Source organism: Sinohyriopsis cumingii, chromosome 6 (genome assembly GCF_028554795.1).
Source record: "Sinohyriopsis cumingii isolate HCF-2022 chromosome 6, ASM2855479v2, whole genome shotgun sequence".
Taxonomy (NCBI): Eukaryota; Metazoa; Mollusca; class Bivalvia; order Unionida; family Unionidae; genus Sinohyriopsis; species Sinohyriopsis cumingii.
In genome coordinates this window covers 11674481-11702238 of record NC_142966.1, presented here as the reverse complement: position 1 = coordinate 11702238, position 27758 = coordinate 11674481, and the positions used below count along the sequence as shown (strand labels likewise).

Genomic DNA, 27758 nt, shown 5'->3' with positions numbered 1-27758 from the left:
TTGAGGTAATATTGTCAATCGCTATGAATTTTTTAGATTGTTGCTTTTTTAAACATCAATCTCGCGTCGTGCACCTGTGGCTCCAATAAGCATTTATAATTTTACGCTTCCCAAAAAACATATCTTAACACACATTTGGAAAAGAATTGTGCTTAGTTTAAAATTACTTGAAAGAGATGTATTAATAATACTATTAAACTGACTTCGGTAAGTCATGAAAATTAAAAAAAAAGTAATGGGGCCTTGTGTTTGGAACCAATTTGTTGCTCTTAACATTCAGATGAGACCTCAGAGTTGGTCGGCGTGGGGATAATATCCAAAAATTGGATAGTAAATCACCTGATATCAGAGTTGCATATTTAGTAACTATGGCACAGAGTGTGCGCATATTAGAAATACTGGACTGGTTCCCTATATCATATGGTCATTAAAAGAAAAACATACAGAAAACATGTGTAATCACATTTGGCATAGATTGGCACTCTCCGTCTGTATTGAGGTATATTATTAAACAAATCCCAATACAAGCACCGGACAAAGCACCGGATTCTCATTGGCTCGTTCGCAGGATGTTGTTGACTGGCAAAGCCGCTGAATCACAAGACGCTGAGGAAAAAATATATAGAAAAGTAAGAGGTAAAATAACGACGATAATTGTTTCAACTAAAGTCTTGCCAGTCCAGATTATTTACTGGTCTGCACCTTAACTGTCATCAAGAAACTGACAGATTAAACTTATATATCGCTGTCGTCTGTTACAATTGTGACCGAAATAGGCCACACAAAACAACGGGTCTTATTTAATCATCACAAAATAGGGTAGTAGGAATTTGTTTTATCACAGGCACAGATTGTGACATTACAGCGTACGACATTCAATCCGGATTGTATTGTATCAAACCTTTAGGTTGATACCGTCCAAAAATATACTTTAGTATATATTTTGACCCGTGTACTTGGCGCATGTAAATATTGATCTTTGAAAGGAATATAGATGTATTTAGGTTCCACTGAAGCGAATAACTTAAATTTAAATGCATGTAGAACCAAATTCTAAAAATTTACACGTTACCGAAATAATCAGTCTTGAACACATACATGCCCAGTATAAATTTTGCTATATAAAAAAAAAAACGTTTTACAAATGTGATGCTAATCCACATAAAATATAATGCACAACTTCTCAGATTTTTGCACCATTTCATCATAATTGATATCAAACATTCTAACACAAGGCCTTTCCGATTGTACGATGTGGTCTATGTGCCCTTATACAGACCATTTTCTCTCTCAAAAAGAAATATATGAACAGCTGAATAAATTGAATTTTTGAGAGCATCTGATTATTTAAAATTTCTTTACTAACTTCATTCATTTTGTGTTAAAATTTATATTAGGTACGCAAACTCAACTGAAATGACAAAATTAAGTAGAATTGGACAACTATTATGTGAATATTTCATATTTTTGCTTTGTCAGATTCCTGAAAATGTCTACTAGTGCAGACAAGTGTTCCAAGGTAAGTTTGTTTTAATACTTCATGTTCAATTTTAATTAGTATATAGGCCAAGTCTGTCTAGTGTCTCATTATAAATTCATGCCATTAAAATTCATCCTTTGAGAAAAAATAATGATTTTTGCTGCATTTTTACAACCCTGATCATTTTGTCAGTTCCATGAACATTCTATTTATAACAACTTGTAACATATTTTATTGTTCAAAAGTTGTTGCATGGGATTTATTTTAAAAATAGGTTAGTATATGTATGGGTATCATGTTCTTGACATACTAGAACATAGGATTGCAGTAGAGTTTTTTTGTTTTGAGAGAGACTTTCAGTAAAGAATTCATTAAAGAATGGATTGTCAGGTAGGCTGGGTAAAATCCCTCACTAAAAGAGCTGTAGGGTGCTGAAAACAATTTGTAAATTAGTTGGTGATGATACATTCATATATTTATAACATGGTTTTTCTATGTATAATTTTTTTAAAATAATTGAAAACAAAATATAATGCACTGATCAGCAATAATGTTTTCCCTTTTCCAAAACTTTCCTATAGTTATGGTTACATTTTTGGTCATTAAGTAATTACTGTAGAATATGTCTTTATGTCAACATTGTTGAAATTTATTTTGCTGGATAAGGCAAATCAAGCAGCAGAGGGGGCGAATCGGACATTTTGTCCAATCGTTATTTTGCTTAATTATTACTTTCTGCACTCAACGATCTAGTGTCGTCAGCGCCTGGTAAAAAAAAAACGACGACGTCGTTGGGGGATCGTCCAAACGTCATTTGGTTTAATTAACACCTTCTGCGCGTCGATCCCCAGCGTCGTCAGCGTCCGGTAAGCACGTCGACGACCGCGTCGATGTCATTGCCCCCTCTGCTGCTAAGTGGTTATTTACAATGAAAATTATTTACAACTAACCGAATATTTGGTCAAGTCCGATACGATATCGTGTCCGAGGATCATGTAAAGTTATCGTTACAAATCCATGTGGGGTCGACTGAGCATGACTAAAAAAGTTTCGAAAAACATTAAAGTCCATGTCACCGCCGCACCATGTCTGCCAAATATTTCGTAGCGTGTGTGTATCAACACCGTTGAACACAGCAAGAATATTACAGTTGTCTCTAATTACTTTTGGAATCTGAGTGTATCGTTGAGTGACATATATCACGTCAGTGTTTTTATGCCTGCCTCTGGAAAATATCCTAGCTGGGTTTTTTTGATTGTCTAACATAACATCATCGTACACGACTAGATTGTTAACGTCGCCATCAATATCATCAATACCCGGTGCATCATTGATATCCATAATAAACTCAATAACATTTTTTTTAGCGATCGCTGATGCATTCTCGTTGAAATCTTTCAACACCTCGTAGCATCGTTGATCATCTACGCTAGGAGCAACCAAATACAACTTATCCCACTTCATCCATCTCATTATTAAATTGAGTAACAATTGCGTCTTGCCGGATCCAGATGGTCCGATGATAATCATCCGGATCGAGTTTGGTAACGCTGCAACATGCTTAACTGGTTCTCTTGTTTTAGTCGCCGAAAAATCAATTATATTCATATCTCTATACATAAATTATGGATCTATATTGTGTGAAGTGTAGAGTACGTACTGGCACAAATGATATGACAACCGCTACAACAAGAAATAACAGATCGGCCCTTACTGGCAAGTGTGTACAATGCGGTACAAAGAAATTTAGATTTATTTCTATTAGACCCGGAGATGTTTTAAAAAAAAGCGAGGAGGTGACATCGCAGCCAAATTGGCAAAACTCCCCGGAACACCGTGGGCAAAGTATCCAGGAGAAAAACACCTCCCAGGATATAACTACTGTGGCCCCGGAACACGATTAGATATTAGACTCGATGATCAAAATCAGCCCAAACCCGGTGAGTATCCAATAAACGCTATCGATAAGGCGTGTCATGCTCATGATGTTGCTTACAAAAGTAGCGATCTGCAACAGCGTCATATCGCGGATGTAAAATTAATTCACGCATTAAATGCTATTCCTGATAAATCCGTCAAAGAAAAATTGGCCTCATGGTTGGTAAAATCGGCTATGAAAGGTAAATTAATGATTGGAAGCGGAGCTTCTGGCGCTGGTAATTGAAAACGATAGCGTTTATAATAACAACATGGAATCCATCTATTATTCTCCGAGAGGATACTGGAAGGGGAAGGCCGCAATTGGTAAGCTTGCAAGCGCTGCAAAGGTAACAAAGACCACTGCGGCTAATTGGTTATCCAAACAGGCTATATGGCAAATCTATCTACCACCGCCTAAACAAATCAACTTCTCGCGCTTTGATGTCAGCGTACCTAATGAAGTTCATCAGGCTGATATACTATTTTTGCCGCATGACAACGGTTACAAATACGCGCTAACCGTAGTTGATGTTGCGAGTCGATACAAACAAGCGGAGCCGTTAAAAACAAAGTCGGCAACTGAAGTAGCCGCTGCGTTTGAAAGAATTTATCGAAGAGGCCCTCTGCGCTGGCCAAATCTATTACAAGTTGATCCCGGTAGTGAATTTCGCGGCGCTGTTTTATCAACGCTGAAACATCATAGCGTCGCGATACGACGAGGTCATACTGCGCTACATCGTGATCAGGCAATTGTTGAACGATTCAATCGGACTCTCGCTGAACGGTTATTTGGATATCAATACGCGAAGGAATTCATCCAAGAAAAACGATCTCGTGAATGGGTTAAAAGGTTGCCAGGCGTAATTGCAGCGTTAAATAACGAGATTACCCGAGCAATCAACATGAAGCCCAGCGACGCGATTAAATACGAGTATATACCCAAAAGATCAAAAATAAATAGCGTTTCCAAGCCGATTCTTGGCGATGTCACTGTTAGATATCTATATGAACCAGGAGAGCTTGAAGGCGGTAAAAAAAGAGCTACTGATCCTATTTGGAGTGTTACCACACATAACATATCAACGATAACACGATCAACTGGTAGACCACCGATCTATAGACTGGATTCAACTGCTCCTCAGCGCGGATTTACACGCGAGCAACTACAAGTGATACCTAACGATACTCAATTGCCCCCACGTGGTCTTAACTAGCGCCGTTGCGTCTATTGCACTCAAGACAGGTCAACCTCACATTGTTTTTGACATGACCGAGACTGTTATCGATCCTATCCACGGTAAATTGGCGAGTGTCTTTATCCGAATAACGCCAACTCATTATACAATTGCAACTCGCGCAGTGATTATTCTGTTGTTGTCGTAGCGAGATTATTAATTCGGCATCAATATCAAAACGCCGCTGTTTTTTTTTATCCTGTTGGCGGTAACCCGAGAGTTTTCTATCAATGACGCTTGCATCGATGGTGACTTTGTCGCCGGCTTCGTCGGTGGCTTCGTCAATAACAATTCTTCGAAGCTGATTTATCCTTCGTACTCTGGACACTGCAAGATAGACTAGATTCGACCATTCGATGCGATTATCAACTATCCAAACAATTGTGTCCGTGATGGTTAGTCCCTGCGAGGAATGTATTGTTGTTGCGTATCCTAGCGTCCACGGGGATTTATCAGCACGTAGCGCGTCCTCGACGACACCGATATCAACGAGCACGATATCATTCAGCACGAGAATTTGTTTTTCTGTCCGGCCTGGAATTTCAACTTCAATGTTCTGCCGCCGTGTGTCCGCGGGTCTATAACATAACGGCACTGGACGCGTTGGAAACTTTTCCTTATGCAACGTAAACAACTTCCGCTGAAGTGTGTCTCTGACTATCTTTCTACTCGCTACAATCAAATCGTTTGGTCTCCATGTTTCCCAGAATTCATTTAACGGCGTTTCCGGAATCACCTCGCGGATTATTTCACATTGAATTCTATCCGGCTGTAATCTGATTAATTTTTTAACCTCGCGCAGTTGTTCATCAAGTGCTCGGTAATCAGTATCGGTTTCTTCATAATAGTCCACGAACCCGCTCAACCAATCATGTGGACCCTCGCCGACAAATGGTGGTGGTTGGCCATGGTCCCCATACATGATTACCGCTGTATTCGCGCGCAACAACCACTCAAGAAACATTTGTAAAGTATCTAACGAAACAGTACATATCTCATCCCAGATGATAATGTCGGGAATAAATTTTTCACCCATTCGATCAGGAGTCCACTCACCGCCGCTGTATCGAAAAAAGCTGTGATAAGTAACGGCGTCAACATTTCGTTGTTTTATCTCTCGCGCTAGTCTATGGGTCGGTGTAAGCACGATTATACTTGCCCGCGTTCGAAATAATTCAATTGCCCGAGTCGTCTTTCCTGACCCGCCACAGCCGCTTAAATAAACCGTCTTGTGTCTACAAATTGGATCAGAACACGATGGTGCATTAGACCATTCTGACAATTTATCACCGCGTAAGTAGTTGTTTTCAACGGTGACATCTGCTGACGGGGAATAATCGCGTCGTATTTCATTTTTAATTCTCCATGTACCCCAACTCTCGTCCGGACTAGTAAACTCGGCTACGTTTCCCTTATACGCTACGTCAACATAAAACGAATCAACGGCTACTCTAACCGCGGTATCGGGGAATCTATTTATCATCGAGAATAAATTGATAGCGGCATAACCCAGCATAGACGCCCTCAAATGTGGATACGCCGGGCTGTCTCCATCGCTGTAGGTAACAACTGTACCCAACCTCGTTCCATTGGACAAGAAAGCTGTTTTGCAGTTCACGTATCTATTTTTTGCCACTGCGTCCTTGATTACGAAATCATATTCTGCGTCATCTATAATCAGCCGTGAGCAATATCGTTTGTAGTCGTGGTTTTTTCCACCTTGTGTGAACTTACCGATTATTCTTCTACCGAGATCTTTTGCCTCGCGGTTTCGTTGGTTAAATATCCTCCTGGACCATTCGATGATATATTCCTCGTCGGCATCAATGTTTTTTCTGGACTCGTCAATTATGCTATCTAGACGCTCCGGTTCTGGTAACCAGACTTCAGTCTGTGCCCGGTATGATATAATCGCGTCACTGACAATCAACGAAACTAGCATGCTACAATCAATCATATACCGTAGCAGCGCTATTGGCAGCCACTTCTTTTCAGCCATGTGTCTACCGATCCAAATATAGCAACAGCGATGGAGTCCTGCCGCGAATTCAAATGATACTATGCGAGCGAATCCGGTTAAATCAAAATCGGGCAGTGGTCCATTAATAGCAACACGAGTCATTTCATGTCTGGGGTGTCCAAATCGTTTGAAATACTCAGCGGCGGATCCATACCCGAGAAAACTCGCTGGATAACAGGCAACCATATCAACCGAGATCATAGCGTCGCGGTTGTATTCAGTGTTCCATAATCCACCGTGATAATACTCCAAACAACTGGATTGTACATCCGGCAGAAATTCCTTGCGCGTTGGTCTCCACGCATTTTTCCTTGCTGCAACATGAGCTACAACCGATGGAATCGTAAAACAATTTGTTAGCAGTTGTTCATCATGCTCCTCAAATTCTATGGCGGTTTTTTTCATCCTGTTGTGAAATGCTTCAGTGCGATATAATTCGCCGTTTGGTCTTACAAACTGATCAAAGGTATCCGCATCGTTTTCAGCGCTGCGAAGTAACCACACTGATACAGGGTCGTTTTTACACAAGTAGGCAATAGCATCAAATAGTTTCCTCTCCGCGAGAAAACCATCCCTGGAGAATTGTTCTCCCAGGAATTCTTCGGGTATATACTTTACTGTTCTATCCCGTGGAAATATTGTGATCGCGGGCGTCCATGCGTGTTCGTTATGATCAATAATTTTGATTGGGGCTCCCTTCGATTTATACTTCGATTCGTATAATACTTCACCGGTTATCGTTGTAACGGTTATTGGAAATCTCAACGACGTTTCTAATCTCGCTATGTCGCTGATGGTTGCTCCACGCTCTTTTACGGTTAGTTCCCACTGGTTGATTTTGCTACGTCGTAAATCAGTCAATTTGTTTCCTCGACATGCATTTGTAAAATGCTCTATTATTCGTTCTGCTACACAATTTATCCCAGTTGACTGTTTCATTGGTTTCAGTTTTCCGATATCAGGTTTCTTATTTAACGGGTATATTCCATAAACAACTGCTGTTTCAGGATACGCTCGTTCATAGTATGGTTTGTCAATTCCGGTTAACAACCCCGGCTTGGAGTCGCGGCTAACAGTGACTGTTTTCTTGTCGCTGAGAACTGGTTCAAATTTATCACGTATGATCCAATCACCTGATTCCACCCGGACAATGAATTTTACTCTGAAGAAATACTTTTTACCGTCAAGTTGTGATATTATCATTGCTGCGCGGTTGTCGTTCATGGTAGCATCAACAACGCCATCAATTCGAAATGTTGACCAACTATGAGATGCACCATCACGCTTGAATTCACCGATACAATCGCGTATTTTACTCAACAGGGTTTTATCGTTTATTAACGCTTTTGGTGTGTCCTTGAGGACTCTATCGAGATTGAACTTAATATTTTTCCGGGGCTTAATTGCTGCCAATCTCTCGAACTCATCCATATAATTAAAACAAGTATTTAAATGAAAGAATATAGTATAATGAATAAATGCAAATGGTTGATGATTGGGTCGACAACCCCGTGCAATAAATCATGTAGAGGTGAATTCTGCGGATATCATTTACAAAGCGTTCGTAATGGTTCTCTTGGCCCCCTCCCGTGCTTGGTTTGCCACGTCGGTGTAAGAGGAAAATCGCAGTTGTGTATTAATTGTGGCGGAAAGCGATACAGGGAACTAAAACGCTATTATGACAAGCGAATTAAAAACGCCGTCATTGACCCCACCGCTGACTTCGTCATCAAAACCCCCCAAGACTATGTTGAAAGATTCATAATTAAACCAAATAATAAATTAGACAAATAGTATTATTATATAAATGGACCAAGAATTTCAGCCGCATCCTGTGCTCGTCAGTTACGAGGCATCTCGCGACGGCATTGTTAGAAACCGCAAACTGAAGAAGCCGGTTGGTACCGTAAATAATCACGGGTATTTGCAATTTGGTGCTGGAAAGAAGACATATTTTGTTCACAGAATCATCTATGAATGTTTTCACGGATTAATCGAAAATGGACTTGTGATTGATCATATTAATAATAATAAGACTGATAATTGTCTTATAAACTTGCAAGCTATCTCTCAAAGTCAAAATACCAAAAAAGGCCAAACCGGTAAATACCCAAAGAAAGCAAAACCCGTAAAGTCATTTGATACAACAACTCACGAGGAAAAAATATTTCAGTCGATGAATGAAGCCAGTAGATACTTTGACATTTGTATCGCCTCAATACGAAAAGTAGCAGAACGAGTATATCAAACAGCAATCTCAAAAAAGACCGGGCATAGAATTCGATTTTCATATGTAAATATCAGCGAGTGACGAAGTCACCGGCGCCTATGGCGCTGACGAAGTCGCCATGACAATAAATTGTCCATTCCGGAAGAAAACAAAGTATGAACACCTCGGGATCGATACACGGGGTTTCATTTTTTTTTATTTAAAAACAAGATGTTCTATAAGAATAATGAATATCGAAGACATCAATAATATATTAGCCGAGATTTCAAAATTAAAAAATCAAGGAATTGAATTATCTGATGGTCTCGACAGTGAAAAAATATTATCCGATTATGAAATTATTAACGAACAATCGAAACGGGGGCGTTTTACCCTGGCCCGCGAGTACTTTTTTATAAAACGATTACAACATACGATCAATGAAAACTTGTACCACAATGACGCAAATGCATTCATTGGACTATTCACTGCCGTTGAAATAATACGAAAAAAACTCGGACGTGTTTATGAACGACGCCGGGAGATTTCTAGTAAGATCAAAAACATTAGAAGGATTATAGACGGAGCCTCCGGCGAGAAATTAGAAATTGCTTCGCAATTGCAATAATGGTAGGCGAATCACTTACTACTCGACTAGCCAGAGAGCGGCTAGCAGCGCTTAAAAAGTTTATACCGTTACGAGACAGGGTCCGAGAACAACTTCAAACGCGGCAACAACTACAAACTGATTTTGCTGTTGGAAGCGAACAACTCTTTGCCCCGGTAACTAAAGCGACTAAGGATGTTACGGCGGCAACTGTGCCCGTCCTCGATGCGCTTGAAAAGATAGCGGCAGAGACAAAACAAACAAAAAGGTCTTTAGAAACACTCCCTGCAAAAATAGCGGCTGCTACAACACGGAGGCCACCACCACTCGCTATAACCGAACCACAAGAACCTTATGTTACAATGGCCGACGAGGAAGAACTAGGCGCTACTGCGAAAGAACCAGAAGAAGAAATACCGGAAGAAATACCCGAAGAAACATCGAAAGAAAAAAAGAAAGAGGGGAATATACCCCGTAATGTTCTTAAAAAGTCCGCAATAGATCAAATTAGAGACATCGACGACGATGAAGAATTAGTTAATTTTGTTGCTACAACATCAACTAAGAACATTCGAGATGAGTATATCAATGAAGGTTACAAGAAAAAAATAACCTCGACGGAGAACTGGGCAAGAATAGTGTATTTAGCGAGTAAACATAGAGACGCATTACCACATCGTGGTGATCCCGATTACGATGAATTCCTCGAGAAAGTTAAGAGTAGAACACCAAAAAAAGGAAAAGGATACCCTGTTGGTAAAGAATCCTACGGCGTTACCTGTCCTGGTAGTGTTCTCAGTGATATATCACGGCTAGAGGTACTAATTGGAGGAAAACGAGCCGGAAATAACTCTACGGAAATAATCAATGAGGCCGCTGATATTTGCAAGCGGTTATTTGCAGGCGGTATCATGGACATTAATGCATATCGAACGCTCATAGACGAACTCGTGGATGATTAAAAAAAATTATAAAATTATAAAATTATCGTTTTTGTTAATTTTTTGACCGTTTTTTGACTGTTTTTGGCCATTTTTTGACTGTTTTTGGCCATTTTTTGACTGTTTTTGACCGTTTTTTGACTGTTTTTGGCCATTTTTTGAGGGCAAAAACCCAAGGAAATCATTTAGAGAAAATCGATGTTTTTCTGAAAAATCGAGAAAAAAACGACTATAGGCAACAAAAAACGACCAAAAATGACTAGAAATCAAGAAAAAACCAGAAAAAAACCGGATTTTTATCGAGGGCAAAAACCCAAGGAAATTTTGATAAAATTTATTCCGGTTTTCCACACGGCGGTGGGGAGGGGGTCAATCACTAATTGGAAAACTGGTGTTTTTAATAAGGATGATCATACACTACAACCATGATAAACCAGTACTCGTCTACGTGGTAAACTCGCGATTGCCTGTTTACCGCGCGTACTATGGAGATGGTCTCGGTAGCACCATTGCGGGGTTATTTACAAGAATGGCTCCAAAAGTAGCGCCGTTAGCCAAACAATTAGGAATGAAGGCTATTGATGTTATTCGTGATAAGGGAATCAGCGCTATTGGAGATGTTGCCGGAAAGGCGCTTTCAGCCGCGCGGAACAAACTAATGTCGTTGGTGAAATCCAGGAGAAAAAAACAGATGCCATCAACGACAGTGATGCCTGCGAATGTCAGTAAAGTAATAAATAACGCCGTGGAAGAAAAATTAGAGTCGTTGGCGACGACTCAGTCGTTGGCGGCGACTCCGTCGTTGGCGACTTCGCCATCCGCCGATGCGGCAACCAACGCGCTCATGAACGCGATAGCGGGAAGTGGTCTACGACGAAAAAATCGCAATTGAAAACATCAACATGATAAATAATAGAATGTTTGCGCGAACCGCTGACCCCGCGTTTGATATGGACGCCCCAGTGCGCAGGGATGATTCTGTCCGTGATTATCAATATTATTCTTATTATGCAGCGCAACCCGACCTACGATCGCGAATTGAACTTCAAGTCCAAGATACCAGTAAATATTTTTTGCCGTGTGAAGCGTTTATCGAAATTGAGGGAGAACTCGTGACAAATGCCGCCGATAATGCACCATACGCAGATGACCATCGTGTTCGAGTTGGCTTCGTCAACAACGGTATCATGGCGTTATTTGAGAGCGCCAGATATCTTATTGACGGGCGAGAAATTGAATCAATAGAACGCGAGGTTGATGTTGCAACGACGATAATTGGGTTGGCGAGATACTCGGATGATTATACAAGATCGGCGGGCCCATCTATGATGTTTGCGAAGGACTCCACCGATAACGCTGATCATATTCAGTACATTAACGTGCTGGTGGAAAGAGATACTTCAGTTCCTAATCAAACTGAAGCAGCCAACCCAGACCGCAGAACAAGACCGGGTGCTGAGTTCAATATCATAAAAAGTACTAACGATAATTTTAATCTAGGGTTTGCAACACGAATAGGAATGTTGCAAGGACCACGCCGAAAGTTTTCATGCGCGATTCCACTCCATCACATATTTGGATTCTGCAGAAATGTTAGAAAAGTTGTCTATGGGGCTAAGCATACAATCGCGCTGACGCGAAGGGGCGATGATAACAATGCAATATGGCATGCTGCTGGCGTCGCTGCCGGTAAAGTCATTTTAACTAAAATGGCATTGTGGATGCCGGTGCTGACTCCATCAGTTACCACGGAAGCACGATTGTTAGCATTTATGGAACAGGGAGGGAAATCGCTGTTGAGTTGGCTAGCGGTAACAACTGATGCTAAAGAGGATAACGTCGCCGATACGTTTACATGGCACCTAGCATCAAAACAGGGTGTTTCAGCCCCGCGTCATATATTCATAGCGCTACAGAATAGGGAACGATTGGGTAATCAAGAACGCAGCCATATGATATTTGATCGATTAGGAGTCATGGAGGTTTCGCTGAGAATAAACGGACAACAGGAACCATCCGAGGATATACAGCTTAATTACGGTGACAACCATGTCGCACGTGTGTATCATCGATTGCTGTCATATATGGGTCGTGATCAAAACGTCGACACCGGTTTGCAAATATCACAACTTGATTTTAAAAACCTGTATCCGATTTATTATTTTTCGCTGGAACATCTTGATTTAACGAGACAATCCGTCGTTGATATACACTTCTGAGCTCGTATAGCCCCGGCTGGTGTTAATTATAGAGCGGTTGCTGTCATTCTCAGCGATAAATCAATGCTGTTGGAAGGCGTTGGTGGACGAATGAGAATCGTTGATGCGCCAGTGGAAAACATGTAATTGAAAGCATAAACGCGTTTACAATAAAATGTCGTATAGTGTCGTCAGTGTAGAGTTGACTGATGGTCAAGTCAAGAAATTACGATCAAAGTCGGCTAAACAATGCGGGACCACAATAACGCTGAAGCCGTCGCAGATGGCGGGTGGTAATCATAAGATATCGTTGACGGCGCGTCAAATAAAACATTTCAATGACGCGATTAAGAATAAAAAAGGTGTTCAAATAGATTTTTCAGCCGCAGCAATTAAAAACATGGAAAAGACCGGTGGGATATTTCCGCTGTTAGCTGCGATTCCGGCATTGATTGCCGCGGCGGCCGCAGCAGTGGCTAAGGCGGCGGCGTTAGGAGCCGTTGGTACCGCGGCGGGAATGGCATTAAAGAAGGCAACCGGGAAAGGCTACAAAAAAAAACGACCCGTGGCCGGAAAGGGTCTAAGACTACCGGGAACCCCGTATTCATGGTACTCGGGAAAGGGTCTAAGACTACCGGGAACCGTTTATTGACTCGGGAGTCAATGACTCCTGAGTCAATGACTCCAATGTCTAATTTTGATTTAATAGACGCCGCAAACGCGTTAGCGATAAAAAACTTCAGAGGTGTTTTTATGAGGGATCAATTACCGGCGGCACCAAGGAATATTGAAACCGGTATAATTAACCTCGATGGGTCCTCCGGAGCGGGAACTCATTGGGTTGCGTACGCGATTGATCCGCGTGCGATCGTCTATTTTGATTCATACGGGTTAGCCCCGCCGAAAGAGTTCATGCGGTATATCCGGGCGTGTTCAGCCCGGGTTTTTTATTCCACGCTGCCAACACAGCGATTAAGTGACCCACCGATATGTGGCCGCGAGGTATTGAACGTACTTGCGGCGATTTCATCATCGCGGAAACCACCTCATGTGGTTGTAAACGAATACACTAGTGGGGTCGTAGAAGCTCAACGGATTTTAGAGAATAACATTTACAATAATAATGATTGATATCTGGGGGCGACCGGTTTCGGCGCTGAAAGAATCCACGGAAACGACCGCCGCCGACATAAAAAAACTAATTGAGGATGAAATCGCTGATATGTTGAATCTAACAAGTGTTGACCCGGGCGAAATAGTTGTATTTCAAGACCGCCAGGGTAAATTGAAATCCGGTAATGTGTCACTGAATGACGTTTTAATACGACAGCGTGATACCGCCGAGGACACTATCGCGCTGTATACCAGCGACGGACGACTCAAACCGGGTGAATCCATCTTGACGATAAATGGAAAAATAAGTACACTTGGCAACAATTATGTAACCATGTCGGATTCGTTAAAGGGTTTACGTGGTGAATTTAACTTGCAGGGAGAACAGTTCAGGTCGATAATAACGCACATCGGCGAAATGCGAGACATTGTCGAAAGATTTTTTCGGGGACCCCCGACGGCAGACGAACCAAATCTTGTAAAAATAAAAAATGCTATTTCGGATCTTATGGAGATGTCGGCCAATTTACCCCCGTTGCGAAAAAATGTTAACAGGATCGATGACAACTTTGATAAATTCTTTGGTAAAAAAAATACCAAGCCGGATGAGATTACAATAACTATAAATGATATCACTGCGTATGGACAGGAAATAAAAACAATCAAAACTGATGTCGCAACAAACAAAAGGAGTGTAGACGCGCATGAACGGGAAATAGAAATAATCGGCGCTAATGTTGCAACGATCATAAATAATGTAGACTCGCATGGACGGAAAATAGAAACAATCAAAACTGATGTTACAACGATCATAAATAATATGGACACGCATACACAGGAAATAGGAACAATCAAAACTGATATTGAAGCGAACAAAAAGGGTGTGGACGCGCATACACAGGAAATAGGAACAATCAAAACTGATGTCGAAGCGAACAAAAAAAATGTAGACGCGTATTGGCGGGGAATAGGATTAATCAAAACTGATGTTGCAGCGAACAAAAAAGGTATAGACGTGCATACATATGAAATAGAAACAATCAAACTTGATGTTGCGGCGAACAAAAAAAGTATGACCGAGAATACACGGGAAATAGAAACAATCAAAACTAATGTTGTAACGATCATAAATAATGTAGACGCGCATAGACAGAGAATAGAAACAATTAACACTAATGCTATAGCGAGCAAAAAAAGTATAGACGTGCATGAAGGGGAAATAGAAGTACTCAAAATTAATGTTATAGCGAACAAAAAAAGTATAGACACGCATATACAGGAAATAAATACACTCATTACTAGGGTTGCAGCGAACAAAAAAGATGTGGACACGCATATACAGGAAATAGGAACGATTAAAACTGATGTTGAAGCGATTAAAGACGGACTACCGAGAGTAGCAGAGCAATTCGAAAAAATAAAAATCCCTCATGAGAACATCATCAACACAGTATACACAATTCGGCATGGATCATTCGATTGGACTCCTACACAGAATACAGTAAATATTACCGCAACTGTTAAGGGTATTTATCGATTGACACTGGTTTCAATGATGCAGTTTAATATATTATCGTCGAGTTCATCCGGGTTTAACAATACAATATCAACAATTATAGACAGGAACGCAACTGAACAGTTTACAATTTATGCCGTTGATAGAAATCTAGCCCGGGCAAACATTACATGGTATGTGGAATTTGCAGCGAATCTAAGTAATTAAAAACACTAGCTCTTTTAAAATAAAAATGACCACCAAGGAAGTTGAATCAGAGGTATCACCGACGTCACATCAATATCGATTCGATACCGCAAAAGAATTTTCCGCGAACTTGAAAACGCTTTCCGAACAATACCGTGTAAAAATAAAAAAATACCGTCGTAAAATAACCGCCATCGACGCGGTCGTGTACTCGGTGTCGGGTATAATAGCCGGCGCCGGTGTTATTTTATCCACGGTGACCACGATAACCCCGATCGCTGTTCCAATCGCTGTCTCCGCAATGACAACAGTTGCTGGAGTTGCCAACGCAATCACTAGGAAGATATCATCGTGTTTTCAGAAAAAACTCAACGAGTATACAGTAAAACATCAAATAGTATCCGACGCATACTCGAAATTATCCGGGTTGATCTCGTTATCGATTGATAATTTGTTCGTATCCGATGTTGAATTCTCCACGATGGTCCAGTTGTATAGCTCCGCGATGTCAAAAATCGAGGATTTTCAACTGGAAGCCGGAACCACCTGGTTGTTGAAATTAGACACTAAAGACAACGAATAATAATAATGTCGCTGAACCCCGAAGGGTTTCAATTACTTCAGCGGATCGCGGAGAACACCACTCCGGTACAAACAAATATGATATCGATAACATCAACGAAACCCGAATTCAGTGTAAACTTTCCATCACCGGTTCCAGTAAAGGAAATAGCACTGGCAAAATTGCGAGTATATCACAGTTGGCCTAATATCCGAGCGGACGCATTTAACGGACAACAACCTAATAACTCGCTGGTTTTTGCACGGACAAATAAACCCGATGGGACCCCAGACTGGGAGGAGGTTACAATACCAACTGGGTCATACCAAATAGAGCAAATCAATAAAGAATTTCAACGCAGGATAAAATCGATCACAGGAAAGGAATCAAAAATCGCTATTACGGTTCATGAACCGACGTTATCGTCGACGATTGAAATAAGCACACCGGGGTATATGGTTGATATTTATAACAGTTCAATAAGAACCATACTAGGATGGCCTGAGAATCCACCCGCGGACACCCCCCCATCAACTATCCTCAGACACGATAACGGAGATGGTGGTAGGCATATTGCTCCATACAACGTAAATATTGCATCGGTGATAGCGATTAATCTAGTGTGTGATGCTATCGAAGGAAGTTACCAGGTAGATACCAAGCAATCAAATCAGGCTCAACAGGGATATATCCTTTATTCGTTTTCACCAACAGCCCCTCCGGGATTTTTAATCGTTGAGAGTCCGATTAATCCGGTCTATATGCGATGCCATGATCGGTTTTTAACGAGAATTAATTTTAAAATTACCGATCAGTCAAATAACCTAATTGATCTGCAAGAGGAGGAGTTAGTGATCACTCTGTTTGTAAGATCATAAAGACTTTCATTGTAAATAACCACTTAGCAGCAGAGGGGGCAATGACATCGACGCGGTCGTCGACGTGCTTACCGGACGCTGACGACGCTGGGGATCGACGCGCAGAAGGTGTTAATTAAACCAAATGACGTTTGGACGATCCCCCAACGACGTCGTCGTTTTTTTTTTACCAGGCGCTGACGACACTAGATCGTTGAGTGCAGAAAGTAATAATTAAGCAAAATAACGATTGGACAAAATGTCCGATTCGCCCCCTCTGCTGCTAATCAGACACTGGCTGAAAATGAAATGATTATCGTTAAGGTGGGTGATCATTATGCCGGTGTGAACTTTCTATTTTCATTTCTGGTCTTTAGCCATACAGTATTTTATTCTTTTAGTGAAAAATAGTCTGAGATCGCAGCATAAGATTAAATTTTGAATGGCACATAAACTATACAACTTAATGAACAAATACAAATGTGACTTTCAGTTAATAAAAGCTGAGTACCTCTATGAAGATTCTGTTTTGACAGATAATATGCATTATAAATTTGTTTCATTTTTAGCCTGTACAATACAAATGTAGAACAGAGTGGTACAGAGATCCTATCTCTCTTGACGGCACCGTACCATACGACCTTGATAAAATTCCATTGAGGAGGAGACGTCATGTTAAGAGGGAGACAATATCTCCACATGCAACTAGAACAAACAGTTCAGAAATATCAGCCATATTGGAACCGTCACAGGTATATATATATATCTCATCTATTGTTTAATTGCTCAGAAGGGGGCCCCGAGTGGTCTAAAGCGCTCACCAATACAGATCACTGCCGTCTCACCTCTGTCTGCGTGGGTTTGAGTCCAAGGTTTGGCTAGAGTGGGTACGTGGGAAAGCCTGCCAGTAGCTTCTCATGGGTTGGTGGTTCTTCCCTGGGTTTTCCAGAGTTCTTCCTCCACCAGTTATACTGGCTGCCATGTATAGCCTATATTGTGCTGAAAAATGGCATTAAACCCTAAAACAGCTACAAAAACAACAACAATTGCTCAGAAATGTTGCAGTCATTAATTGTTAAGTTCATCTGAACTTGTTACATGTTGTTTCCTTGTCTCACATGATTTTCTTTTCTTTATAAATATTCAAAATAGAGGTGAGTGTAAGGCATCCCTGTCCAATGGACACACAGAATTATGTTTCCAAATATTTGTTTATTCATCATTTTATCCTTTACATGCTTGAGCCATATGCTTTGTTTAATCAAATTTATATGTAACACTTGCAAATCATTTCTAGACCTTTATCTTAGGAGACATTCCTATTACACCAGATGATGAGGATGAAGGATGGCTTTACAGGCACACATTGAAACATGAGCATGCCTATCAAGAATTGGATGAGAGAATGAAGGTTTTTGCAGTGGCTGGATGGGATGATAGTAAGAAGACTCTACAAGTAGGTTTTACTCCTAGAATATTGGTTGCATTTCATTGTTCTAGAAATAGTTCTTTTGTAATACTATTATCAGTGTTGTCTCTGTTAATAAATTATGTAATAAATTAGAGGGACCTTATTATAGTGTACCCAGCTGTACTGATAATTAAATTGCTTATGTACAAGGTGAAATACAAAATGTTTTCAATTAAATCTGTCTTAAGTAATCAATTTATGGAATGCAAAAATTACGGCAACATGTGATAGGTAGGTAATTAATGGTGGTTGATTTCAACAGAAATTTTGGTGTATATGACTGTGATTGACATGTAGCAGTGACCTTCCTGTTTTTAAAACAAATATTCAAGATGTATGTTATATACACTGATTTATTCTCATATATAATGCCATTAAACTTTACTTAAATGCATGGATTTTTGGTTGATTTCAACAGAAATTTTGGTGTATATGACTGTGATTGACATGTAGCAGTGACCTTCCTGTTTTTAAAACAAATATTCAAGATGTATGTTATATACACTGATTTATTCTCATATATAATGCCATTAAACTTTACTTAAATGCATGGATTTTTGTTAGAGAAGATAAGCAATAATGCAGTGGATTGCATTTTTTTGCCAAACCACAGAACAATTTGGCCCTTCAGTGTGAAACTATCATGCTCAAACTGCCTCACTATGTGCTTCCTGCATACATTTTTTTCAAAAGGGACAACCTGATGATCTGTATTCAGGTTGTTTTAAGTACATTTATAGGTTCATTTTTCATTCTGATTTCAAGTGAAGGACATATTTTATAACTTGTTCATTTTCTGCACCAATTGATGATTTCATGAAGCTCTTATAATGCTTGTAATTGCCACCATGATTATGGAATGCAACAGTTGATTTTTACACAGTGACAAATTTATATGTACATATACTTGAAGGTACATTGTAATATTTAGCAGAAAAGTTACTTAAGTTATTTCTACCCAATTTACTGTTTACAGAATGAGTTATTAAGGTTTATTGTATGATGTAGATTGTTCATTGTTGTTGGATAAAGCTTCTTTATTTTTAATTTTGAAATAGTTTTATTAGATTTGAACAATTGTTTTTTTAAATAATTAGAATTTAGTCAGGTTTGGTACTGCATTTGTGATAGGGTCCCCAGGTGACCAAGTGGTCTTAAGTGCTCACCTTTACAGACCACTATTTTGTCACCTCTCTGCGTGGTTTTGAGTATTGTGCTCAATCTGTGTGATTATGTGAGAAAGATGACACTACTTTCTCTTGGCTGGTGGTTCTTACTGGGTTTTCTTAAATTCTTCCTCCATCAGTTGTACTGGCAGCCATGTGTGTCCTATCTTGAACAGAGAGATGGTGTTGAACACAAAACGGCAACACAGAGTGACACCTGTCAACAAGAATGGGTTAAATGACTCAATCTTTTATGATGCGAAAAAACAAATGCAAATCTGGTATGAAACTTGTGTAGATTACAAGTTAAATACACATATAAATAAAGTCCATAAAAGTATGTACTATTATTGAAAAGATTAATTATGCTATTATGAGCTTCCATGATTACTATTAAATCTTTATCCATAGAGGTCTCTGCCAGTATTGATCAACATCTGTCAAGATACATGTAATGAAGAAGTTTTGTTAACCTGCAGCTGTGACTTGGGACGGGTTTCTTTTTGCAACCTTTTACATCGTGGTCATTCCAGACAAGGTGCAGAACTTCCCTCATATCTCAGAATATTCTTATAAGTAAAGTTTTCTTATATATATATATATATATATATATATATTTTCATCCAGTACTGATAAAATGATTTTTACTAAAGTAAACAATGTGGAATTAAATGTTACAATAAACCTTATTTGAATCACCACAATATAATTCATTAAATATAAGATATAAGATACTTTTAAACATTTGTAATTATTGTTGCATTTATTAACATAATGTAATACATTTAATTTTGTTCTGCCTACAAAGAAACTATCAGTACTAGTAGATACATAAATTCAATTTCTTACAATTTTATTCATGAACATACCATGAATTAATTAGTTAATAAATCTAATACTTAGGTAATACTGAGTCTTTTGAGGATTTTAGCATTGTACAATATTTTTGCTTTGTTTATTACGTCAAGCTTATATAAGGATAATGACTTGTTAAAAAAAAACACAGATGAAGAATTCTCATTCTGTTATCATGAGCTGTAACATGTTAAGATATTGAATTAAGTCCAATTCTTTAAATTCATTACATGCATTGTGTTAGGACTTTTTTCCAACCATTAGATTTATTACTTTCAGATATAGATTCTTTGCATCCACCCTGCATCCATATCAATGCTTTTAGAGCTGTGTTTAATGAACTACCAGTTTATACAAGTTTAAGCACAGAAGGTAATTAATAGTAAACTTTTTCTGAAACTGTAAAGAAGGTTCTGGAACCCTGAGTGGCAAAGTGGTCTAAAGCACTCACTGTTACGGATCACCGTCATCTCACCTCTTTATGTGTGGGTTTGAGTCTCGGGCTTGGCCAACAGGCACATGAGAAAGTTTCTAAGTAGCTTCTCAGTGGTTGTTGAATCTTCCATGTGTTCTCCAGGTTCTTCCTTCAGCAGTTATACTGGCCGCCATAGCCTATCATGTGCCAAAAAATGGGATTAAACCCCATAACAAAATGAAAACAGCAAAGAAAGTTCCATATACAAAGATTAAAACTGCATATGTTGTCTATTATTCTTTACCTCACTATTATACCAGCCTTAATAAATGTAAAATAATTTTCTTGTTTGTCTAATATCTTGTATTCATGGTTCATTACAATGTTTCATATTGTCTTTTTCTGCAAATAAATATACTTCAGATTATATTCCTCATGTGTATTTTATGTTCATGCATTTATTCTATGAAAGTGATCAAGAGTACATAATTTGTTAATCTTTTCACAGGTAGTCACAAATGTTTCCCTTTTTTCATTAATGGATGCTATCTATAACATTATTCATTTTTGTTCATTAACTTCTTTACATCAGTGTTAAAATATTATACTCTAACAGATTGAGAGAAAGCTGTAATAACTTCTTTGCAGTCATCAGAAAGATCAATGTCCAAAATATGTTAATTGAGTTTACCAATTGTGCATTATGTTTTGTCACATACTAACCAATTATGATGCTGTTTTTTTAGAGTTCTGAGCCCTTGGTCTTGCTACCTGCTTTGTTATCAACATTGAATGAACTATTGTAAATTATGCTGTTGAAAAACTAACATTTCATGGCATGTTTCTGAAAGAAGCTCTTTGAGTATATCCTAGCCATTGTCATTTAGTACTCATTTTACAGCTATGTTTTACAGTCTATTTAATTATTACATGAGTATCATATTATTTAGTATTATGTCCTAATCTTTGTATCTGCAATATGTCTCATAACACCCCATGATGTCACAGATGACATCACAATATTATGTACAGCACAGATGCAATGTCTGGCTTTTGTGTATTACATCAGTCGTTTTACGAAACTGATTTTTCATCATGTCACAAATGTGTAGAAGAAATTAGCTTGAAATTTTGAATAATCTATATATTTTACTTAAATTTTTCGCCCATGAGATGAAATATAACTTATTCACTCATAGCAAGCAAAGTTTCTTTTTCATTTTTAATCAAACATATTGACTAGCAAGGTTTATTATGGTACAAAGGCTTTTTACTGGATATTACATGATGTGCATGGTTTCTTGTTTATGTTTGGCTGTGGTTTGTGACTATTGGCACAGAAAATATAAGCAGTTATGGTGTTGGATTTTAACTTTGTATGTGGACATAAGGCATCCATCAATACCACTTGGCCATGTATGTATCTAAGAACAACTTTGAATTTTGAGTTTATCTTCTTATCGACTTGGCAGTGAAATAATTGCAGTTGGCTCCAGTGAATTATCACAATTATTCTGCATGGAAAATTCAGTAATTACAGACTATTATAACATAAACCCTTATGTTTTTTTTTGTTTCAGTTGAAATTTATGAATATTATTGAACAGTTTCAATCTCTAGCTTGCCTATACTCACAAAAGATTGAAACTTTTCAAATCATTTGATAACTTCTTATTTGACACTTATACTTTTGTAACATTCTCTATATATGCTTTCAGATGACCATGCTTACTTTGAGCAATCCTTCAGGGAATCTGATGTAAGTATTCTACATTCAATTAAATTGCTAATTATAATTTGTGTCATTATTTCATATGTGTCTGCAGTCATTTTATATACTATTTTTGGTACATGTTTCTTTGACCTGTCATATTATTTGTTTTCTTTGTTTCCTGACTAGGTTTTAAATCATTATGCTTGTGTTCCATTGTCACAGTTTCATAAGGTATTTTGCTGCAGGTACTTACATGCTGCAGCATTAACTGAAACTTCACCATTTGCTATTTTCATGACATGGTGCATCATTTGAGCTTAAGACTCAATTTTACATTTTACACACCAATTAAGAGAGTTTCATGCTTTATTTACTATAACATTGGTAACAGTTATTCATATTCCAAAGACCATTATGAAAAACAAATAATCTGTTTTGACTTAAATCTTTACATATTGTTAATGATATAATTTAACCTGAATACAAAATAGTTTGGTGGCATCTATTTGAATGATACCTTGGTCATTATGCTTTCCATTGCATGACATTTCATTTGTATGCCTTGAGATTATTACACATGTTACATATTTTCAATTTATTATGTTGTATTAGCATGAATAACAGTAGGCATGTAATGAATGAATAAATTATTGTCATTATTAAGAAACAATGATATAAAATGATTTCTTTGACATTATAATCATACTACTTGACAAATTATCAATGACTCAGTGTGAACTCAACATCATCACATATTGTATTATTTCATTTTGAATTCCATATTGAGCACATGCTATCTGATGTAGTATTTCCAAATAATCAATGAACAGTAAATGTCTTTTACATGTCTCTGTTTTGCTGCAGTTTTTCAGCTGAAATTCAAATATATCTATTACTTATTTAATCATATATTTACAGTGTGCAGCTATACAAGAGATTTTTTTTGCTCCAAACTGTTTTGCAGTTCATGTACCGTTACATGGTTATGCTGTAATAACAGTTAGAAACAAGTCACTGTTCTGCCTTCAGTGTAAAAAAATATGTCTACATGTGCACAGGGTGGAGAACCTTATTACCGACAGTTTGGACAAAGACATGCCAGATAGTGTGGATCGTATACTTGAATTGTTGGCGTATAAACCAGAGTACAGCCAGTACATGCTAAAAGTAGTATCTAGTAAGAAAATTCCATTTAACCCAGATGAAAACATGAAAACAAAACTATGGCAAAATCCAAAGAATTTATTTCCTGCAGCTGCTGGCATCCTTCAAGCCATACCATTAAATTTACATTGCCCTAAATGCAGTGGTCAACTCCATAATGAGTGCGTAGCTGAAATTAAGCAGTCCACACTCTTCACAAGATATGGTTGTATGCAAGTACAGTGTAAGTATTAACTAAAGGTAATTAATTGTCATTCAGATGTGTAACTGTTACTTGTATATTTTATTTTACAGCTTCAATATCATGTATAAAAATTGCTTATATACCTAAGGAAAATACTGCACACAAAATATTATCAGGACACATCAAAGTTGATGGACATTCTGTTTGAATTGAATTATTAGTTAAGCAACTCAAATTACAAAAATACTCTCTTCTAAGAATAATGGAAGGATCAGTAAAATCATGAATTGTGAATCATTTATCTTTTTCTTTAAAACTACAGGTTTTATTCCATGTGAATTGGTTTTACATTCACAATCATAACAGTATAGTCTCATTTATATAAACAGTGTGCATCTGCCAGTTGGTTTTATAGAATGACCATTCAGGAACCATTCTTTCAAATATTTGTAAATTGCAAGCACATCCTTGATGCTGGTTTTTGTCGTCAACACACCTCAAATCTTATTCTATGCAATTATGCCTATGGATTGTGTTGTTTGCATGGAAGAATATAATGATCATAGATGACCTTTCAAAATAGAATTAAAAATCAATCTCCTTTCATTGAATCACCGTTGGAAGTTTAGGGATTTAAAAAAAAAATCATCTTGCAATAAAGTTAATGATGGCACCTTTTGATAATAACAGTACCACCCTGATTGAATAGTATTAATATTATTTCAATAGATCCACTTCTGTGAACAAGATCCAGATATTCCGAATATAATAAACTCTCCTTTGCATCATGTTTACAACAGAATAACCTCCTATGTTTCAGTATTATTTTCTTCATGGTGAAAATATCTTGTCTGTAGGCTTGTGTGAACAGCTTTGAAAAATAAATGCTACAAAAAACTCACATTGAATATGAAATGAAAAGCAGTGTTCAAATTCCATATTCTAACTTGACAATGCTTGTTTGAAAATGTGACATGTAAGATAGCTGTTCTAAGGCTGTTCTATAATAGCACCAATTAGTTAGAACCAAATTACATAGAAATAATTTGGTTATTGTAACAAAAACTGAGTGTATGTGTTTGGAAATTCTGAATGCTGAATTGCATAGTCATTTTCAGAAATCAAGATGTTGATATTGTGCTAACTGTAGCTTTGTTTTATGTGTTCATTTATTATCAGATGATGTTATTAATTTTAACTTTAAACCACAATTGGGCAATAGAGACAGTTCCAGTGTTGTAACTACCTCACAATGGGCCCCACAGGTATCTTTTTTTGTACTGGTCCACCCCTTTACTGTCAATTATTTTTTTCCTGGTTGGGCCATGCCCCCAGGTCGACTGGGTCCCACAGCTTGACTGTACCTGCTACCACTGTAGTTACATCACTTGACTGTTATTTTTATCTTATATCACATTGACTTTAACTTCATTCACTTTTTCATTCTTTTTTTTTTTTTTTTTGTTTCTTTTTTTTTTTTGTTTTCAGGCTTTTTTAGATTGTGCTCAATTCCAGATTGTGATGGAAAGCTTCAGTATGATGGGCAAACGGAATGTGTACTCAATATGGAACGTTTCCTTGTACATTATGATGTGTTGAGAGATTTCATGTTCCAGTTTCTTTATTCTAGGTATATATTGCTGGGTCAAAAATTATCAATATTTTTTATATTTGAGGCATTCCTATCCATTTTATTGGCAAATTAGGTACATATGTACTTTGACACTATTGGTGCTGGCATGGTATATTCTTTTATATGAACATTTTTGTTTCTTATATTTTAAAAGGTTAGAGCTTTATTTGTACATTTCAGGCTGCTCCATGGGATATGAATCAAAACTTTATCCCAAGTTCAAAAATGTCAACACCCAGATTGTGGAACAAAATAATTCCAAGTTGAAGAAGTTGAAGTCCTCGCTGTCATACATGACTCCACACAATTTTCATGCGTGCTTGCGTTTCTTTCTATGGAACTGCAACAGGGAAATGAAAGCTCATACTTATTTTTGTTAAATATATGATGATTAACAGTGACATTTTCAATGATCATAATCTTTCAAAAGATTATTATTTAATGTGTACTGAGAAATTTTTAGCTCAGGAAACTGTACTGATTTGTATTGCAAATTAGGGTAAATTCTTTTGGCGTTTTATAGAGAAAAAAAATATGTGATTCATATGTGCTTGTGTTATAAGCAGATGTTTTAGTACAAAATAGTTCAGTTAAGATATCTAATTTGTAATGATGTATATGTAATGTTTTATGAAAGCCATCATTGCTGGAGAGATGTGTATAATGGCAGTCTTTTCCTATGTTTACACAGTAATGTGCATGTGGTCAGTTTCATCTGTTCTAACATTATTATTTTTTTCTTAGACTTTTTGTTCTTTGTATAGTCGTTAGCATGAAATTGAATTTAGTAGAAGAATTCAAATATGAAACATATAAGTGTTATATATTTCTTTTGCCTTTCATAGTTGTCAAGGTAATTTTGTCAAATCTAGTCTTTGTTCATGGCACATGCAGTCCCTTTCTTGTATTTTTCCAGATTAATTTATCTACATGAGTAAATGTGACATGGTTTTAATGATATAAGTATTTCAGTAGACTATAAGTTTGTTTATTATGGTGATTGCCTTCTGAACTCTGTTTTGTAAGAGCTGTATTGTCATAGTGTATGAACCTTATGTTTTGCAAATATTTAATTACAATATATAAAATCTAAAAAATACAAACCAGTTTGAATTTTTTGTTATTCATTATATTTTCATCTGTAGTACTATCTATCCCCACTCCTCTTTCTGTGTTCAGGAAATATTTGCCACTCTTTTGAGGGAAATTCATTCACGACGTGACATAAAGGGGTAATAAAAAGGACATTAAAAAATTATGTGAAGGTTTCATTTCCTACAAACATACAAGACTGCTTCAGTGGCCTAGTGCTTCGAGTCATGAGTTTGATCCCTGGAAGAGCCATATCCAAAGACTTATAAAAATGGTACTAACAACTGCCTCGCTTGGCACTCAGCATTAAGAGGTTAGTGTTAGGAATGGTCAGCCTGGGGTCAGGATAATGTGACTGGGTGGGACATCATGCGGCATGATTCCCCAGTGCTAGACGTCACTATGAACCGCTACTCTACAGACATCATAGCGATATGACTGAAAAGTGGTTAAATCTACATTAAAAATCCAAATCACACACACACACACCTACAAACCTACAAAGCATACTTCTGAAAAATGTATGCCACAATTTGGAATACATTATCAAAAGTATATATGTCTGGTGCTAGGGTCATGGTAATAAATGTTTATGGTGCTTTGGTCAAGGAAGTAAATGTGTCTTGTTCAAAGATCCTGGAAGTGCATAAACCTGATTCTAATATCCAGGAAGTACATACCTCAGGTGCTCAGATCAAGGCAGTACATATATTGGTGATTAGTCTAGGACATGCAAATGTCTGCCCAGAGCTAAGGTCTAGGTAGAACATGTGTCTTGTGCTAAGGTCTAGGAAATACATACATCTAGTGTTACTCTGTGAAGTACATACAGCTGGCGCTAAGGTCAGGAAGCACATACATCTGGTTGTAAGTTCCAGGAAGCAAGTACATCTTTTGCTAAAGTCAGGGAAGCACTAATAATATTCAGGAAGCACATAACATCCGGTGCTCAGGTCAAGGAAGTACGTATGTATTTTGCTCAGGTCTAGGAAGTACATGTGTTTGGAACTAAGTTCTAGGAAGCCTGGTGCTAATAAATCCAGGAAGTACAAAAATGTGGTTCTAAAGTCCAGGAAGTACATACCTCTTGTGCTCAGGTCTAGGAAGTACATACATCTGGTGGTAAGTTCTAGTAAGTAGATATGTCTTGTGCTAAGGTAGTGGAAGTAAATACCAATGGTGCTTATGTATAATAAGTACCTTCATCTGGTGCTAATATC

General features: G+C 37.9%; 1 protein-coding gene across 5 annotated transcripts; it reads left to right on the top strand.

Annotated features, from left to right (window-relative positions):
• Positions 1-548: 548 nt before the first annotated feature.
• Positions 549-26549, top strand: LOC149796373 (uncharacterized). 5 transcript variants are annotated; one of them, XM_089961053.1, is made up of 10 exons: positions 554-636; positions 1480-1519; positions 17414-17596; positions 18142-18300; positions 19893-20019; positions 20616-20708; positions 22470-22510; positions 23384-23852; positions 25302-25443; positions 25627-25776. In XM_089961053.1, exons 2-10 carry the CDS (start codon positions 1490-1492, stop codon positions 25643-25645), a joined length of 1263 nt encoding a protein of 420 aa, XP_089817179.1. In that variant the 5' UTR covers positions 554-636; positions 1480-1489; the 3' UTR covers positions 25646-25776. The 5 variants fall into 5 exon arrangements, with proteins under 5 accessions (XP_089817180.1, XP_089817178.1, XP_089817176.1 ...); XM_089961052.1 differs by lacking the exon at positions 25627-25776 and having other exon boundaries at positions 551-636; positions 25329-25604; XM_089961050.1 differs by lacking the exon at positions 25627-25776 and having other exon boundaries at positions 553-636; positions 25302-25603.
• Positions 26550-27758: the final 1209 nt, after the last annotated feature.

Coding starts and splice junctions, on each gene's coding strand:
- LOC149796373 (XM_089961050.1), top strand. CDS start 1,490: ATGTCTACTAGTGCAGACAAGTGTTCCAAG. Junction 20,020..20,615: donor TCGTGGTCATTCCAGACAAG/GTGCAGAACTTC, acceptor TATTACTTTCAG/ATATAGATTCTTTGCATCCA. Junction 23,853..25,301: donor TGGTTGTATGCAAGTACAGT/GTAAGTATTAAC, acceptor TTTTGTTTTCAG/GCTTTTTTAGATTGTGCTCA.